Raw genomic sequence first — 20,136 nt, 5'->3', positions numbered from 1 at the left:
GTAAAAGACATGAGTAATGTTCACAACTTTACCATAAGTGTCAATTTGAAATGTTTTGCTTTTGAAAGCTTACACCCATCAATACTCAAGATTTAAATCATGAATCATACTAAATTTTGGTAATACAACTTGGAAGCTACAGACCTGATTCACATTGCCAGGAAACCTTATCATTATTGATAAATTAAGAAAATATCGACCAAAACTGGTGTTATTAAGCAACTTGAAAAAAAATTGAAAAAATACATTCTGAGTATTAGGAGGAAGACTAGGTTACTGTTTATTCACCTTTGGATTCAAATCAAGTCCAGACACATACAATGAAACATCTCTCAATCTCCTCTCTCCCAAAATGCCATAAGTGAAACAGGTTTTTTTCAGTTTCAATTCATTCTTCAGGCAATGAGAGAAGATTTTATAGTACAGCTTCTTTATTCCAAGAATGAAAACTAAATTGCATTGGTGAGACCCACTTCAAGTACTCTTGACTCGATTCCCACCAAACTGCTGACTACTTATCTTCTTTTCCAGGCCCCAAGTTAGCTGACGTGTTAATTGTTCCCTCTCCTTACACAGTGTGAGATTGGAGATGAGAGAGTAGTTTGCAAGAACAGAGGGATAAAGGATGATGTCAGCTTTGACATCATCCTTTATCTTTCTGTTCTTGCAACAACTCCCACATCTCCAATCTAACTTTCCTCTCCAAAGTCCTGGAATGTGTTGTCCTCTTTCAAATCTGCGCCCATCTTTCCCAGAACTCAATGTTTGCACCCCTCCAATCAGATAGCCATCTTTGCCATAGCACAAAAACCACCCTTACCAAAGTCACAAATGACATGCTAAGTAACTGCAGCCATGGTAAACAATCCATCCTCATCCTTCATCACCTGCCTACAGCCATTGAGATGGGTGACCACGCCATCATCCCCCAGTACCCTTCCTTTGCTATACAACTGGGTGGGAATGCCTTCGCCTAGGTCCACTCTTGCCTATTCAATCTTAGCCATGGAATCACCTGCAATGCGCTTCTATTCCTGCTCCTGCACGATCATATCTGGAATTCTCCAAACATCTATCCTTGGCTCCCTCCCATTTCTCATCTACTTACTCCTTCTCGGTGATATTGGGTGGGATTTTCTGCACCCGCCCACCGCCGGGATCTTCCAGTCCCGCCGCAAGTCAATGGACTTCTGACTGGGTGCTGCCTTGCCGCGGCAGGGCCAGAAAATCCCAGCCATTATCCAAAAACATGTCAGGTTCCACATGCCCACTAACAACACCTAGCTCTACTTCACCACCATCTCTCTCAACCCCTCCACTGTCCCCAACAGTGCTTGTCCAATAGCAGAAATCTTCTCTAACTAAGTATTTGGAAAACTGAAGTCACTGTCTTTGATCCTGGTCACAAACTCCGTTCTCTAAATACTGTCTCCATCCCTCTTCCTGGTTACTTTCTGAGGTTGAACTGGACTGTTTGCAACCTTGGCATCCTATTTCACAGGGTGAATTTCTAACCATTGAACCACTCCATCACCAATTCCTTTATTGTAAAATCATCCAACTCTGCCTCTCAGTTCATCCTCTGATGAAATTCTCATCCATGCCTTTCTTACATCTAGGCTAGACCATTTCAATGTTCTCTGGTTGGCCTCCCTCTTCCATAAATTTGAACTCACCTAAAACTCTGTTGCCGTAACCTAATCATGCCAAGTTCTATACCCTCATAACCTATGAGGTTCCTGGCCTGATAACTTCGATTTTAAAATTATGAACCTTGTTTTCCAATACCTCCCATGGCCTCAACTCCCCCCATCTCTGTAATAACCCCACAATGTACCCAAGATCTCTGCACTGCTCCAGTTCTGCCCTTTTGTGCATTCTGTTTTAATAACACCATCAACAGCAGCTGTGCCTTTACCTGCCTGATTCCTAAGCTCTGAAATTTCCTCACTAAGCCTCTCTACTTCAATGTCTCTTTTACTCCTTTAAGGAGGCTCCTTAAAATGTTCATCTTTGACAAGATTTTCTGTCACTATCCTAATACCTCCTTATGTGACTCCATGTTAGATAGTACTTCATGAAGCGCTTTGGGACACTTTACTACATTAACAGTGCTATTTTAATACAATTGTTTTTGTTATTGCACTAAACAGAACACTGCTAATCAATGTAGCAAGGAGTTGGTTAAAATAAGCATAAGCAAATTACAAAAAATACTGAGTGAAGTAATCCACTCCTACTATGTAATTACCACTCATCTTGGATTCAACATGTTGTTTCTTAACATTCAAGTTCTGTCTTTTCACAGGACAGCTTTTTGCCTCTGGGTTTACTAACTTCTTCAGTTCATTATTTGGTAATGCAGTCTGTTCTAGAAGCAAAACGGAAAATAAATAATTAATAACAAATAGCAAATACCCTTTTGTTGTGTTTATCCATATGCGTGTGTTTTACTTTTCTTCACCTCACCATCCTCTGAATTTTAATTCCTAATTTGCCATTGCTTTTTCCAAACAGGTCGCTAATAAAGTAAAATTTTCTTATGATGTAGTACGAATGGAAGCAATGGGGTAAATAATCCAACTACAGAATTATAATACAAAAACTAACATTCTATTTCAGACCATTGTAAAAATATTGGTCACGTTTGTTAAAAGAACTTTGTTTATAGGTGTCTTGGAATTATTATGACTGCTCTTGAGCAGTGGTTAAAATAATTTTTCAATCTGTTTTCAATTTACAAAGTAAATGAAACACAAATGTGTGGGGGCTTGTTCTGCATTTTTTTTTGATTGTTCATCATAAGGCCTCTAATGGTATATGAGCTCATAATCAGGAATGATATTTCAAAGTAGTAATATATATTATACATATCCATATATATACATGTACGGCTGGGGAAGCAGTTATAGTGTGATGTCAGATTAACAATCCATTCCTTAGTTTCTGTTGATGCAGTATGAATGTTTAAGATGCCACCAGGAATTGATATCTCAGGGTAGGAGTTCAGAATATGAGCAATGATTTGACTTGGATGGCCACAGTCAAAATCTGAGCTGTTCTTCTTATTCCAGTTGCGGGCCACATTTTCCCTGGCCTGTCCTGAAGCAGTTGATAGTTGTCCAGGTTATCCATGGAAGGTTGAAACCTGAATTTCTCCACTCAGGTCAGTTACCAGTTTGCAGTTGATGATGTTTGCAGTCAACCAGGAGGTGCACCATTGAGAGATGGGGCTGTCATCGGTTTGTAGGGTGTGGGACATGTTCCAGTATGGGCTACAGCATTTCAGACGGGTGTGTCAGGTCAGTACTCCTGTGTCAGTGAGAGTACTTCTTTGGCTGTCAACCAATGATGTTCTTTGAGGATGATATTTTCCCTGTGGACATCAGGAGCTTCAATGTCTGCTAGCACAGGAAGCCACCCCAGCTAAGTTGGTTTCAGCATTCCAGAAATAATCCTCATGACTTCAGCAATGAGGGTGCACTGTGCTATTGGAAGTGACATCCTTTGGGCGACGTGTTGAATTGTTAAAGATCTCGGTACAATTGAAAGAAGAGGAAAATTTCTTATAATTGATAATAATCCTGGAGTTGCAAAGAATCTGTTGCATACTTTGGCTTCTCAAAGTGTGTACCAGCTAAACAAAGATAAACATGCAAATATTGCAGCTGTAATTGTTTCCATCGACAAGAACACTTGATGTCAAGGGTCAATTTTGATTTGAAAACACATTCAGGAAGCCAATCAAGGCTTGCAATCTCTTGCAAAAATAAAGTGTCTGACTTTATGTAACGCTCATAAACTTCTCCATCTCAAGGAATTTGCTTATCTCTAGACCACAGAAAAATCCTACAGATCCCTTTGTTGTCAAAAAAGGGTCAGAATAAAATCTCTGTTTCTTGTAAAGCATCAGCAGTTTTTCAATGGTTCTCAAGTGTAACAGGAAGGAACTCTGACCAGGTGAGGGACACCATCTAGAAAAAAGCAGCTATCAATCCAGTTGGCCTAATACATTGAAACCACTGAAAAGTTGAGCATTTCATTCATAAAAAGTTATATCTAAACCCTGATTATTTCACAATTCTGCTGAGATGAAAATCACTATTGAAGTTTCAATTCCTCAAAGTAAAATAGGCTAAAGGCAGCTATGCAAAAGCCCAAGAAAATCTATATAGAATCCACAGTTAATTATGAGTCATAGTTGAACTATTTTGGGATAAAAGGCGAATTAGGAATCTAGATTTGGAGAAGGTGGTTCAGTGAAACAGAAAAACTCACATAGTAAAAGACATGAGTAATGTCCACAACTTTGCTGCAAATGTCAATTTGAAATTTATTACTTTTAAAATCTTAACAAGGGAATGTGTTACCCATCAATACTCTAGAAGATTAAAATCATACATCATAATAAATGTTGGTAATACAACTTGGAAGCTACATGAAGACCTGATTCACATTGCCAGGAAGTCTTATCATTACAGATAAACTAAGAAAATATCTACCAAAATTGGCATTATTAAGCAACTTGGAAAAAAAAAAATTGAAAAAGTACATTCTGAAGATTAGCAGGAAGACTAGGTTACTGTTCTTTCACCTTTGGATTCAAATCAAGTGCAGACACATGCGATGAAACATCTCTCAATCTTCTCTCTCCTGAAATATCCTAAGTGAAACAGATTTTTTCCCCCCCATTTCAATTCATTCTTCAGGGATTGTGAAGACTATAATAGTACAGTTTCATTATTCCAAGAATGAAAACTGAATTGCACAGTTTGAGACCCACCTCTTGCTCCCTTGACTCTGTTCTCACCAAACTGTGAACCACTTATTTCCCTTCCTGGCCCCAGTGTTAGCTGACAGAGTTAACAGGTTCATCTCCTGAGATACTGTCACCCTCCCCTTCAAATCTGCCATACTCAGCCACCTTTTATCCTTCTTTTATTGGAAACTACCACCTCATCTCCAACTCTCTTTCCTCTCAAGTCCTGGAATGTGTTGCCTCTCAAACCCATGCCCATCTTTCTCACAGATTACTGTTTGTATCCCTCCAAACCAGGTTTCCACCCCTGCCATAGCATTGAAATGACAGGTATGACTTCAAGATGGTACCATAGAGGCATGTACCAAGGTCAACGTCACTGACTGGCTGCAAAGCATTCTGAGGGGAGAAGGTGAACAATCAGTTGTTGTGGTCCATAGCGGTACCAACAATAGAGATAGAAAGAGGGATGAGGTCGTGCAGCAAGATTTTAGGGTGCTCGGAACAAAATTTAGAAAGCAGAACCTCAAAGGTAGTAATCCCTGGATTACTCCCGGCACCACACGTGAGTGAGTACAGAAACAAGGCGACAGTGTAGATGAATACACGGTTGCAGAGATTTTGCAGGGGGGAGGGTTTTAGAATCCTGGGGCACTGGGACCAGTTCTGCAGGAGATGGGAGCTGTACAAGCAGGATGGGTTGCAGCTTAATTGGACTGAGATTAATATTATGGTGGGGGATTTTGTTGGGAAGTATTTAAACTAGCCTGGCAGGGGGAGGGAATCTGAGCATAGATTCAGAAGGGAGAGAAGCACGGCTGGAAATGGAAGGCAGTGAACAGAAAAGCTACACAATCATCAACAAAGTAGCCCCAAATGTGCCAGGCCCCAGTAGTGCTCAGGTACCATAAGGACACAGGCCATCTAATGCGCTGAAGGAAGAAAGGCAGCAGCCTGCCTCCACATGAGCTCAAGGTGCAGTGGGAACACCCCATAGAAGTTACCTAGCACTTGCAATTTACTGGGTAATATTATTTTACAACATTCAAACGTTTGTAATGTTTAATGAAGGAAAGGGTTGTTGAAATGCATTCTACAATGAATTGCAATTTATTTCAATGAATCAGATGTCATGAGCCAGATGTTAAATCTGGATGGACTGTAGAGGTGAAGGACTCATGAGGCCTGTTTGATGACTGCCTTTGCACATAGTGGCCATGGGCACACAGAAATGCTGACGGTCTCTGATGACAGGTCAGGAACCCTGCCTCTGGGAGAGAAGTTCTTGGCTCAGCTTCCCCCTCTACTAGTCCTCAAGTGAAACATCTGATCAGTGAGTCGCGAATCTCCCTGCCATGTATGTCAGTGTCTTGTGGCCTGGGCTCCTCTGTGCCATCTTCATTATCTGGTATCTGTTGAGGCACCTCACACTCTTCCTCCTTCTGTGAGGATGCGGCTCTCGCTCAGTGTCTTCCGCTCACTTCAGCGCTACTCTCCTCCGGCATGCCAGGTTGTGCAATGCACAGAAATGACAATGATGTGGGATACCCTTGAGGGTGTGTATTGCTCGGCTCCCCCAGATATATTGAGGCATTGAAAACTTATCTTCAGCATGCTAATGGCTTGCTCTATGGTGGCCCTTGTAGTCATATGGCAGTGGTTATATGTGTCCTCTGCCTGGGTGTTGGGGTTGAATATAGGGGTCAAAAGCCTTGATTTCAGTGGCCATTGTACCCTAGGATCCAGCCAAGAAGGTGCTTCTCGGCCAGAAGAGCTGAGGCAATTGGGGCTGCCTAAGGATGTCGGAGTCATTGCAGGTTCCTGGAAACCTTGCAAGCACTGCTTGAACTGCTTACAGCAGTCAAACACTACCTAAGCACTGAGCAAGTGGAAGCCCTTTCTGCTCACAAAGGGACATGGCTGCTGGGAGCGAGGCTTGATGCCACATGAGTATAGTCAATGCCCCTCTGCATTTGGGGAACTCCGACCCTGGCCCCAAAGCCTGATTGGTAGTTATATATGGCACCCTGACCTTCTTTATGCAGCCACAGGCTGCTGACTGAGAGATGTCAAATAGATTTCCAGATGATCCCCAGAACAATTTTCTGGTGAAAAAGCTGAGAGCCAACATCACATTTAAGGCAACATGCATTGGACGGCCACCACTTCCCAGTGGCCACAACTTCCAGTTCCATTATTCCACATAGCTCCGCAACCACTTTCCTGGAAAGGCGTAGTCGACATAGCATTTAGTGCACGGACATCACAATGAAGCTGAGGTACACCCGTTGAATCGGGTAGCACCTTCTGCTACTTATTTTTGATGTTTTACCCATTAACAGACTTGCCCAGTTTACTGCAGACAGTCTCTGTCACATTGCATTGATGTCAGCCTTACCAAAATCTACAATCCTTAGTAGCTGTTTCAAGCTTTTCCCTTTCAAACACTATACTGAATTCAATCATATTATGATCGGTATTAGATAATTATTTTGCACTTTTGGGCTGTTAACTAAATCTGGTTCATTGTTCATTACTAAATCTAAAATGGCATGCCCCTTTATTGGTTCTGGGGCATGTTATTCTGAATTTTCATTCCAGGGTTGGGACCCCGATGTCACGGAGTACTACTTTACAAATTGAGCAGCTGGGAGTTTGGTGACTGAGGGGGTTCGGTGAAGAGGGCAAGGAAGTTTTTTTTTAATTTTTGGTTCTTACTTCGGTACAGAGGAAGAAGCTGATTGGTGAGTAACTGGTAAGTTATCTTACTTAGTCTACTTATAATAAATAGTTTGTAAAAGTTAAAGTACGACAGGGTAGCTCGGCCAAGTAGAATATGCATCCTGTGGAATGTGGGAAGTCACGCACCATGTGTCCTAGACAAACAAATCTGTAGGAAGTGTCATCGGCTGCAGAAGCTTGAGCTCCGGGTTTCAGAACTTGAGTGGCGGCTGGGGTCACTGTGGTGCATCTGCAAGGCAGAGAACTACATGGATAGTACTTTTAGGTAGGTGGTCACACTGCATGCAGGCAGAAAGGGAGCGGGTGACCACCAGGCAGCCTAAGAGAACCAGGCAGGTATTGCAGGATTCCCCTGAATTGATCTCGTTCACTAACTGGTTTTCCATTTTGAATACTGGTGAGGGCGATGGTTCCTCAGAGGAGCGCAGCAAGAGCCAAGTCCTTGGCACCACAGGTGGGTTAGCTGCACAGGAGGGGTAAAAGAAGAATGGAAGGGCAATAATGATAGGGGATTTGTTAGTTAGGGGGATAGACAGGTGTTTCTGTGGCTGTAGACGTGACTCCAGGTTGGTATGTTGTCTCCTTGGTGCCAGGATCAAGGATGTCACAGAGCAGTTACAGGACATTCTTCTGGGGGAGCCAGAGGTCATGGTCCACATTGGTACAAATGATATAGGTAGGAAGAGGAATGAGGTCCTAAAAGCAGATTTTAGGGAGTTAGGAAAGAAATTGGGACTACAAAAGCAGTAATTTTAGGATTATTCCCAATGCCCACGTGCTAGTGAGCATAGGAATAGAAGGATTAAGCGACTGAACATGTGGCTGGAGAATTGTTGTAGGAGGGAGGGCATCAGATTTCTGAGGCATTGGGACCGGTTCTGGGATAGGATTGCACCTTTACAGGACTGAGACTAACATCCTCTCAAGGAAATTTTCTAGTGCTGTTGGAGAGGGTTTAAACTAGATAGGAGGGGTGTTGGGAACCTGACAGGGAGCTCAGATTGGAGGGAAGCAAAACTGGTAACAGGAAGTAAAAAAGTAGTAAGTAAATTTAGAAGGCAGATGAAGTGAAAGCAAGCATCACATAGCTTGGAATGTGGAATAATGTTAAAAAGACAAAGTTCAGGACATTCTATCTGATGCACGCAGCCTATGCAATAAAGTAGATGATTTGGAGGCACAAATAGAGGTAAATGGGTATGGTTTAATTGCCAACATAGAGACATGGTTAAAGGGTGACCGAGACTGGGAACTGAATATTCAAAAATATCCGTCATTTAGGAAGGATAGGCAAAAAGGAAAAGGAGGTGGGGTAGCACTGTTAATAAGGGACAAGATCAGCACCTTAGTAAGAGAGGACCTTTGATTGAAGGATCGAGATGTAGAATCAGTTTGGGTGGAGCCAAGAAACAGCAAGGGGCAGCAAACATTGCTGGGAGTTGTTTATAACCCATCAAACTGTAGGGCACAGTATAAGCCAGGAAATTAGAGCTGTATGTAACATAGGAAATACAGTAATAATAGGCAACTTCAATTTACATATAGACTAGGTAAACTTAATTAGCACTAATGCTGTGGAGGATGAATTCTTGGAATGTATATGAGATAGGGGAGACAATGGTATAGTGGTATTGTCGCTGGACTAGTAATCCAGAGACCCAGTGTAATGCTCTGGGGACCTAGGTTCGAATCCCGCCAGGGCAGATGGTGGAATTTGAATCTAATAAAAATCTGGAATTAAAAGCCTGATGATGACTATGAAACCATTGTCGATTGTTGTAAAAACCCATCTAGTTCACTAATGTCCTTTAGGGAAGGAAATCTGCTGTCCTTACCTCGTCTGGCCTACATGTGACTCCAGACCCATAGCCATGTGGCTGACTCTTAAATGCCCTCTGAAGAGCAATTAGGGATGGGCAATAAATGCTGGCCTAGCCAGCAACGCCCACATCCCATGAATGAATTTTTTAAAAAATGGGTTTCTGGAGCAATACATTAAAGAACCAAATAGGGATTGGACTATTTTAGATTTAGTATTATGTAATGAGAAAGGGCTAATTACTAACATTGCTGTAAAGGAACCTTTACAAAATAGTGACCACAATATGATAGAATTTTACATTAAGTTTAAAAGTGATATACTTCATTCTGAAACTAGGGTCTTAAATCTGAACAATGGAAACTATGAAGGTACAAAGGGCACGTTGGCTATGGTGGATTGGGAAAATATACTAAAACATTTGATGGTAGACAGGCAACGGTTAGTACTTAAATAAGTATTATATGGTCTACAACAAATATACATTCCTCTAAGACACAAAAACCCAACAGTAAAGGTGAATCAACCATGGCTAACAGAAGCAGTTAAAGATTTAGTGAGATCAAAGGAAGTGGCTTATGTCAGGATTGGGGGCAATTTAGAATTCAGCAAAGGAGGGCCAAGAAACAGATAAAGAAAGGGATAAGAGAATATGAATGCAAGTTAGTGAGAGACATAAAGGTTCCTTTAGGTAAAAGCTTCTTTAAGTATGTGAAAAGAAAAGGTTAGCGACGACAAATGTGGGTCTATTACAGGTGGAAACAGGAGAATTTATAACAGAGAATATGGAAATGGCAGAGAACCTAAACAATTGCTTTGTGTCTGTCTTCATGGAGGAAGATACAGAAAATCTCCCAGAAATACTAGGGACCCAAGGGGCTTGTGGAAATAAGGAATAGAAAGAAATTAGTATTAATAAAGAGGTAGTAGTCGAAAAATTAATTGGATTGAAGGTTGATAAATCTGCTGAACCTAATGAGCAACATCCCAAAGAGGTGGCTTTCGAGATAGTGGATGCTTTGGTGGTTATCTTTCAAAATTCTATAAATTCCAGAAAGGTTCCTGCAGATTGGAACTAAGCAAATGTAACTCCACTATTTAAGTGGAAAGGAGGGAGAGAGAAAACGGAAAACTACAGACCTGTTAGTTTGACGTCAGTAGTAGGTAAAATGTTAGAACCTATTATAAAGGATGTGATAACGGGACACTTCAAAAATAATCATATGATTGGGCAGAGTCAATGTGGATTTATGAAAGGGAAATCATGTTTGACAAACCTGTTGGAGTTTTTTGAAGATGTTATCTGTAGCATAGATAAAGAACCTGTGGATGTATTTGGATTTTCAGAAACTTTTGATAAGGTCCCACACAGGTTAGTAGACAAAATTAGAGCACATGGGATTGGGGGTAATATACTGGTATGGATTAAGAATTGGTTAACAGCAAATAGAGAGTAGGAATAAGCTGATCATTCACAGGTTGGCAGGCTGTGACTAATGGGGTACCACAAGGATCAGTGTTTGGGTCCCAGCTATTCCCAATCTGTATCAATGATTTGGATGTGGGGACCAAATATAATATTTCCAAATTTGCTGATGACAAAAAACTAGGTGAAAATGTAAATTATGAGTAGGATGTATGGATCTTCAAGGGGACTTGGACAGACTAAGTGAATGGGCAAGAACATGGACAATTAATTTTGCCTCAGCTCCTGCTGTATGGAGAAGGCAAGTTGCTCATGTCTTCCTTGGTTAATACCTGAACAGAGTAATTGTTCACAATATTAACTATTGGCAGTAAAAATGGACAGGTTTCCACAAAGTTAAAAGCTCATGTTCTAAACGTAACTGAGAATTCAGAGAGCCACAGATCACTGGACTACAGACGACTTAAACATCTAAGAGAAAAGCAGTCAGAGCAATCAATTCTTCAATTATCCTAATAAAGGGTTGGGATAGTGAAAGTGTAAAATGGGCAAAGAGAGGAAAAGAAGTTTGGAAGCATCCAAGAAGAAAACTTGAAGAATAAGTTGAAGCTTCGGTACAGACTTGGAGGTTGAGGAATCCACCAGAGTGAGTGGAAGTCCATTGCAAGAGCCCTGAAGAAATTGCTGCAGTTTCAAAGGGTTTTTTTAAAAAAGGGAAACTTATGGACCAGAGGATAATAAACAGCAGTACCAGTGAAATGCAACACAGGCTGTGAGTACAACCCTTCTCAGCATTTTGGAAATGCTGAAATCTGAGTTTTTATAAGTACTCTAAACTCAAAGGAAAATAGCTTCAAACACGCATCTTGAACAAGGAGAGCAGATTTTCTCCCAAACTAAAACAGAGGCAAAACCAGGTTTCTAAGCCCACCGCAGTGCAGGTCAGTACAAAAATCACTCTGTACCGACATTGATACATTTGTTGCAAAATACAACATATGCAAAGTTTTTTCAAAGATCTGCCCAGCAACAAGAACTCAGAAAAAACAGACGGAAGTCAACTGTACCCTAGCAAATTAGACTTTGCTGTTAGGGATTTGAAATAAACCGGCACGAGGACAGAGTGAGACTTCCAACGAGAATCGGGGCTTTGAACAAGACCAGTGCGAGGACAGAGCAAGAGTTCCATCGAGAGTCGGGGATTTAAAAAAATAACTGGCCCTCGGACAGGCTGAGAGTTAATATTTTATTGTGTTTACTTAAATTCCAATTTCGGTGCAGTAAATAAATAATTCGAGGCATGGTGCTGCTCATGCCTGTCAAGTGCACATCCTGTACCATGACGCTACCCATGTCCTGGACAACTACATGTGCAGAAAGTGACAACAAATGGAAAAACTTGAGCGCCTTATCTTGGAACTCGAGGAGCAGTTGGTGTCATTGAGGAGCATTCGCGAGGATGAGAGCTACATGGATAGCACATTTCAGAAGGTCATCCCGCAGCTTATGAAAGAGCTGGCAGAGAGGGACTGGATGGCCATCAGACAGACAAGAAGGCAAGGCAGGTTGTGCAAAAGACCCCTGAAGACATCCCACTTTCTCACAGGTACTCAGTTCTGAGTACCAATGGAGAAGAGGGTTCCTCTGGAGAGAGCAGCGAGAATCATGACCAGAGCACCATGGATGACTTAGCTGTGCGGGGAGGGCAGATAAAAGAAAGGAGAGCAATAGTGGTAGGGGATTCTATAGTTAGGGGAACAGACAGGCACTTCTGTGGTCGCAGATATGATTCCAGGATGGTATGTTGCCTCCCTGATGCAAGGGTCAAGGATATCACCAAGCAGCTTCAGAGCATTCTGGATTGCACAGAATGCACAGCCAGAGGTTATGGTTCACATTGGTACCAACGATATAGGTAGAAAAAGGGATGAGGTCCTGCAGGCTGAGTTCAGAGAGTTAGGAAAGAGATTAGCAAGCAGGATCTCAAAGGTAGTAATCTCCAGATTACTTCCAAGGCCACGTGCTATTGAGTATGCAAATAGGAGAATACACCAGATGAATGTATGGCTGGAGAGATGGTGCAGGAGGGAGGGCTTCAGATTTCTAGGGCATTGGGACTGGTTCTGGGGAAGGTGGGATCTGTACAAGCCAGATGGTCTACACTAGAATAGGACCGGGATGAATGTCCTTGCAGGGAGTTTGCTGGTGTTGTTGGGGAGGGTTTAAACTAGGTTGGCAGGGGGATGGGAACCTGAGGGCAGATTCAGATTGGACAAATTCAGAGCAGGGAGTGGGAGACAGAAAATTAGTGAGTGACTCTGAAAGACAGAAAGAGCAAAAGGTTAAAAAGTTTACAGCAAAGGAATTTGGCAATGTTAAAAGGTATTTATTTAAATGCCAGGAGTATATCAAACAAAGTAGATGAGCTGAGGGCACAGATAGACACATGGCAGCATGATATCATTCTATAACGGAAACTTGGCTGGAGCTCAACATCCCTGGATATAGGGTTTTCAGCCAGAATAGAGAGGGGACTAAAAAAGAAGGGGGTGTAGCATTATTGGTTAAAGAATCAATTACAGCTGTGATGAGGGATGATATACTAAATAAATCATCAAATGAGGCCATATGGGTTGAGCTCAGGAATAAAAAAGGGGGCAGCCACACTACTAGGAGTGTACTCTGGACCCCCAAATAGTGAGAGGGAGATAGAAGACCAAATATGTAGGCAAATTTCTGAGTATAAAAACAATCCGGCAATAATAGCTGGGGATTTCAACCAACCTAATATCAACTGGGATATGAACAGTGTAATAGGCACAGGGGGCACAAAATTCTTGAACTGCATTCAAGAGAACTTTTTAAACAGCATGTAACAAGCCCAACGAGAGGGAGGCAATTCTAGATTTAATATTAGGAAACTAAGCTGGGCAAGTGAATGATGTAGCAGTGGATGACCATTTTGGAGATAGTGACCATAATATAGTTAGATTTAATATAATTATGGAAAAAGATAAAGATAGAACAGGAGTAAATGTTATAAATTGGGGAAAGACAAATTTTATGAAGCTGAGAGGTAATTTGGCAAAAGTGGACAGGTTACAGCTACATGAAGGAAAATTGGTGACAGACCAGTGGGGGAGCATTCAAAAGTGAGATTCTACAGGCACAGTGTATACATGTGCCCACAAAGAAAAAGGGTGGTACTGCTAAATATAGAGCCCCCTGGTTATCTAGAAACATACAAGGTAACATAAAGCAGAAAAAGAAAGCTTATGACAGTCACAAAAAACTTAATACCATAGAACGCCCAGAGGAGTATAGAAAGTACAGGAGTGAAGTAAAAAAGCAAGTTACGAAAGTAGAGAGGATATGAAAAAATATTGGCAGGTAAAATCAAAGAAAATCCAAAGATGTTTTACTGGTACATTAAGAGCAAGAGGATAACTAAGGAAAGGGTAGGGCCGATCAGAGATGTACATGGTAAATTGTGCTGTGACGCTGAAGATGTGGGCAGGGTTTTCAATGAGTACTTTGTCTCTGTCTTCACTAAGGAGAGGAATGAAGCAGATTTAAAGAGGAGTGTGAAATGTTAGATACACTAAGCATTGTGAAAGAAGATGTACTGGAGGGGCTGACATCCTTGACGGTGGATAAATCACCAGGGCCGGATGGATTGTATCCTAGGCTGTTAAAGGAAGCTAGGGAGGAAATAGCGGATGCTCTGAGGACCATTTTCCAATCCTCACTTGATACAGGCGAGGTCCGAGAGGATTGGAGTCTGCGAACATTGCACCATTATTTAAAAAGGATGCAAGGGATAGACCAAATAGTTATAGGCCGGTCGGCCAGGCTTCTGTGGTGGGCAAATTATTAGAATCAATTCTGAGAGACAGGATAAATTGTCACTTAGAAAGGAACAAATTAATCAGGGATAGTCAGCATGGTTTTGTTAGGGGAAGGTCGTGTCTTAGTAATTTAATCAAATTTTTTGAGGATGTAACAACGAGGATTGATGAGGGGAGTGCAGTAGATGTTGTTTACATGGATTTTAGTAAGGCAGCTGCCAAAGTCCCACATGGTAGACTGGTCAGAAAAGTAAAAGCCCATGGGATATAGGGGAATGTGGCGAGTTAGATTCAAAATTGGCTCAGCGACAGGAGACAAAGGGTAATAGCTGATGGATGATTTTGCAAATGTAAAATTCCATAGGATTCTGTGTTGGGTCCCTAGCTGTTTGTTGTATATATTAATGATTTGGACTAAAATGTGGGTGGCATGATTGGGAAATTTGCAGATGACACAAAAATTGACTGTGTAGTTAATCGTGAAAAGGATAGCTGTTGTCTCAAGAATTATATCAATAGTTTGGTTGAGTGGCCAGAAAAGCAGCAGATGGAATTCAATCCAGAGAAGTGTGAGGTAATGCATTTAGGGAGGGCAATCAAAACTAGGGAATACACAATTAAATGGGAGGATGTTGGGAGGGGTAGAGGGAGTGAGAGACCTTGCTATGCATGTTCACAGGTCCCTGAAGGTGGCAGGACAGATTGATAAGATGGTAAAGAAAGCATATGGAATGCTTTCCTTTATTGGGTGAGGTATAGGACACAAAAGCAGGGATGTAATGATGGAACTGTATAAAACGCTGGTAAGGCCATAGCTGGAGTTTTATGTACAGTTCTGGTCGCCACATTACAGGGAGGGCATGATTGCTCTGGAGGGAGTGCAGAGGAGATTTACAAGAATGTTGCCAGCGCTTGAAAATTGCAGCTATGAGGAAAGATTGGATAGGTTGGGATTGTTTTCCTTGGAGCTGAGAGATGACCTAATTTGAGGTGTACAAGATTATAAGGGGCCCAGATAGATGAATGACCTGTTTCCCCTAACAGAAAGGTCAGTAACCAGGGGACACAGATTTAAGGTGATTGGTAGAAGGATTAGAGGGGACATGAGGAAAAACTTCTTCACCCAGAATTGGAATTCACTGCCTGATTTGGTGGTGGAGGCAGAAACCCTCAACTCATTTAAAAGGCACCTGGATGTGCACCTAAAGTGCTGTAACGTGCAAGGCTATGGAGCTGGTGCTGGAAGGTGGGATTAAAATGGGCAGCATTTTTTTTTCCCCGTTTGGCCGGTACAGACACAATGGGCTGACTGGTCTCTTTCTGTGCTGTAACTTTTCTATGGTTCTATGGTAGGTGAAATATAATGTGAATAAGTATGAAGTTATCCACTTTGGTTAAAAAAAAAACAGAAAGACAAAGTATTTCTTAATTGGTGAGATGTTGGGAAGTGTTGATTTTCAAAGGGACATGGGTGTCCTTATTCATGAGTCACTAAAAGCTAACATGCAGGTGCAGCAAGCAATTAGGGAGGCAAGTTGTATGTTGGCCTTCATCACAAGGAGATTTGGGTACAAGAGTAAATATGTCTTTTTGCAATAGTGTAGAGCCTTGATGAGACCGCACCTCCAGTATTGTGTACAGTTTTGGTCTCCTTATCAAAGGAAAGATATACTTGCTATGGAGGGCATGCAATGGAGGTACACCAGACTAATCCCTAGGATGGCACAATTGTCTTATGAGGAGAGATTGAGAAGACTGGGCCTGTGTTCTCTAGAATTTCAAATAATGAGAGGTGATCTCATTGAAACTTATAAATTCTTACAGGGCATAACAGGGTAGATGTAGCTGGGATGTTTCCTGTGGCTGGTGAGTCTAGACCCAGAGGATACAATCCCAGAATAAGAGGCAAGCTATTTAGGACTGAGATGAGGAGGAATTTCTTCATTCAGCGGGTGGTGAATCTTTGGAGGGCTGAGGAAGTTCAATCATTGAGCGTGTTCAAGACAGAAATCGATAGCTTTCTGGATAGTAATGATATCAAGGGATATGGGGATAGTGTAGGAAAGTGAGGTTGAGGTAGATGATCAGCCATGATCTAATTGAATGGTGGAGCAAGCTCAATGGGCTGAATAGTTGACTCCTGCTTCTATGTTCCTAGGACCATTTCCAGGTCCCTAAACCTGTGTGACATCGCTGCTAGAAATCCAATGAGTGCAAGGAAGCCGTTAATTAGTGGCCCTCTGGCGCGTTCATCATCCGATTAGGGATAGCAGAAATGTTGAGGAGGCAGAATGTAGAAGTGGCAAGCCTGATTTAAAGGGTACCTGGCAACCATGATTGTGGATGCCGCCATCCTGGGCGATGGCAGAGGCAGGAACACAGTGGAGCAGCAAAATTGCATATGCACAACAAAGGACAGCCCCACAATTTTCCGATGCCTCACTGGAGGATGTTAGAGGTGGTGGCATCCCAGAATAGCACCCTATTTCCAGAGGGCAGCAGGAGGAGACCAGTCTGTCAGATAAAGCAGGCATGGATGGAGATGGTTCAGAAGGCGAGCAGCTGCAGTGCAGGAAGTGCTTCAACAACCTTCTGAAGTCTGGCAAAGTGAGTTCAATGTTACACCCAGACAGGCCTCCAGTTCTGGACTCACCAGGACAACAATGAGCAGAGCAGCCTGAGGTGCAGAGTACACATACATGTGTATATCACACACACCACACACACGTGAATGAGCTCCAGGTCACAGTGGAGGAGAGCACCATAGTCTTAATTCACTCACTCTTGACTTTGCAGGGAAAAAGAGCATACGATATGTGAAAAAGGTGGAGGGGCGCATATCGTAATTCTGGCGTCCATGGAGGAGAGGCCCAAGATGTCAGCTCGGCGAGAAGTCAGCGAAGGCTAGATGGGTGCTGTCCAAGAAAAGATGAAAGCATGTTACCATTTCCATGTGAAGTGGATGGAGCTCTGTCCTTGTTTGTGCATAAGCTGTCTTGGGCTGCTGCAACTATGCCTAAGCAGCGACTGACAGAAGAGACCTTTCCTAACTAATGTCTTATCTCTCTCACAGGGTCAATTGTAGAGCAGCAACCTCAGCATACCACAATGTCATTGGTGGCAGCATTAGAGAAAGTGTATTCGTGGCATCGCCAACAAGCACATGCTCCACCAGTGCAGATGTACTCAACTCGGTGTGGGTCTCACACCAGTTTAGAACAGGTGGCACAAGATGACTAGGACTTCACTTGTGAACAGAAAGAGGTAACAGAGGCAGAAGTAGTTGTGCTTAGCCCCCCTCGGAGAGTGAAGGGCAGCTTCAGCCAAGCTCAGCTGGACAGAGGTGCAAATCCTCGAGGATCACATACAAGGTGGGTTGTTCTGGAGCAGCTACAGTAAAAGTGTGCCCAAATATTGGAGTTTCCTGAGACAATGCAGAGCCTTGGGCAGTGAATGGAAGAGTCCATTGTGAGATGTGCTCTGAAATATCTCAAGTGTCATGACAGCGGATTACAGCCCCGAATTACTTACGGACACATTGAACTTTTTAAGTCTGGCATGTGTTTTTTTAAAAGGCCTACAAGCAAAAGCTGACTGAGAATGTAAAGTAACCACTTTCTGGAAAGTTCCTATGTGGATTATACTTGATCAGCTAGTCCAGGGACATTATGGGATGTCACTCCTAAAAGATGTCAAGGCCTGCTTCAGACAGAGACATTTGAAAGGAAGAGAGGCAATGCAAAAGACTAAACTTTAATCTCCTGTGGTTGCAGAAGCATGGAGACTGATTACCACATCTCAGCAGAAACCATCTCCTGTTGAGTTATATCCCAGGATGCGGAAATAGTCAGAGTTGAAAGAAAGCAGATTCTGGGAGAAAGACATGTTTGTTTTTCCCTTCCAGGAATACACAAGAAAAAGGGTTAAAAACCCAGCTGCAAACCTGATCTGTGTGTTCTAGTTCCGGTGTGCTAGTGTGTGCTGTGAAGATCATAGCAGAAGAACAGCAACTAGGGATCCCTGCAACTTGCAGGTAAAAGTCTCTCTGTTGTTGCAGGCAGATCACAAGTCAGCAAAGCCACAGTCAAAAAGGAAGTAGGACAACTCCTTCAGCTAAGTTGCAGAACCTAGCATCCCCAAACCAACTGCCAAAGTCAGCTCTACCGGAATCACCCAACTTAAAGGCTGCAACGTTTCGCTATCTACTCCTCATGGACAAGCCAAAGACTGATTCGTATATCTTGTGTAACATTTTTTGGACTCGACTTCTCATTTCTGATGTGTGTATGCTACATTTTTATTATTTTTCTTGGGTTTTTAGTAATTAATAAACTTACTTTTTCTTTGACTCAAAAAAGCCAGGTTAAATTAGCTCCTTCTAAAACATAGATGCATTTGGACTAGGAAAAGGTATCCAAGAGGGAAGGGTTAAGGTTTTAAGTTAACCTTGTTGCGACCAACCAAGGGAGTTGAATATAGAAGGGGAGCCAGCTCATTCTTCCTCACCTGGGAGCATAACAAAATTGGTGTCCTGTTTGGGAAGTTAACAATTTGGGGTATCTTGTCCAGGATCATAACAAATTGGGGGGGGGGGATCTCGCCCAAGGACCAGTCATAACAAATTGGGGGCTCGGTGCCAGGATAGTTCCCACAGACTAAACGAAAGAATAAGAGTTGGGGTAAGTAAATTGTTCCTTTGAAACCAATTTTTTTTAAATTGCAAAAAGATTTTCTTGCGTCTGTACTACAAAAGTGTATGATGCCAGTGCTTTTCTAGGAGAATTGGGGAAGTTACTTTTGAGGATTTAAAAGTTCTGTTCCTCAAACAGTTAAAAGAGCTAGCGAGGCACTTGGGATTAGAATTTCGCCCGAAAACCCGAAATTTTAAAAGGGGCAGCCAACGGGCTACAGATGGAAATTGAGGATGATGAAACGGATAGAGTAGCAGTAGAGAGATTAAAATTGGAGCAGCGGAAATTAGAATTTAAGGAAAGAGAAAAGGAAAGGGAAACAGAGAGGAAGAGGAAAGACAGGAAGGGGCACAGAGAGAAGAGAAAACATTTCAGGACAGAGAGAGGGAAAGGGAGCTTAAACTAAAACAGCTCGAGCTGTGGGGCAAAGATCCTACTATGTCCGTTGAAGACACCACTAGCTTAGACTTAAGGGCTGAGACAATTCAGTTGGCTCATTTAATCCCTAAATTTGATGAAGCAGAGCTGGACGCCTTCTTTATCTCTTTTGAGCGGTTAGCACAGTAGTTGAAGTGGCCAGTCCAACATTGGTCCTTATTACTGCAGAGTAAACTTTCAGGGAAAGCTCACGAATTTTACTCCCTCTTGTCTGAGGAAAGTGCCACTGACTATAAGGCAGACATTTTAAATGCGTACCAGTTAGTGGCGGAGGTGTACTGTCAGAAATTCCATACCCTCCAGAAACAGCCTCACCAGACGTGCCTGGAATTTGAAAGGCAACTTGCTTTTGACCAGTGGGTGCAGACACTTAAAACAGAAGCCGCTTACAAAAACCTCCATGAAATAATTCT

At 42.3% G+C, this 20,136-nt stretch overlaps 1 protein-coding gene across 2 annotated transcripts in view; it reads right to left on the bottom strand.

Moving 5' to 3' along the window:
• erich2 (glutamate-rich 2) overlaps positions 1-20,136 on the bottom strand; it is a 199,266-nt gene that overhangs the window by 99,889 nt on the left and 79,241 nt on the right. For both annotated transcript variants that reach the window (XM_078551372.1, XM_078551373.1), the window contains one exon: positions 2,252-2,371. In XM_078551372.1, coding sequence (XP_078407498.1) covers positions 2,252-2,371 — 120 coding nt within the window. The remainder of the gene's footprint in view (positions 1-2,251; positions 2,372-20,136) is intronic.

Source organism: Cetorhinus maximus, chromosome 11 (genome assembly GCF_964194155.1).
Source record: "Cetorhinus maximus chromosome 11, sCetMax3.hap1.1, whole genome shotgun sequence".
In the NCBI taxonomy this organism is placed as follows: domain Eukaryota; kingdom Metazoa; phylum Chordata; class Chondrichthyes; order Lamniformes; family Cetorhinidae; genus Cetorhinus; species Cetorhinus maximus.
This window is presented reverse-complemented; position numbering and strand designations above follow the sequence as displayed.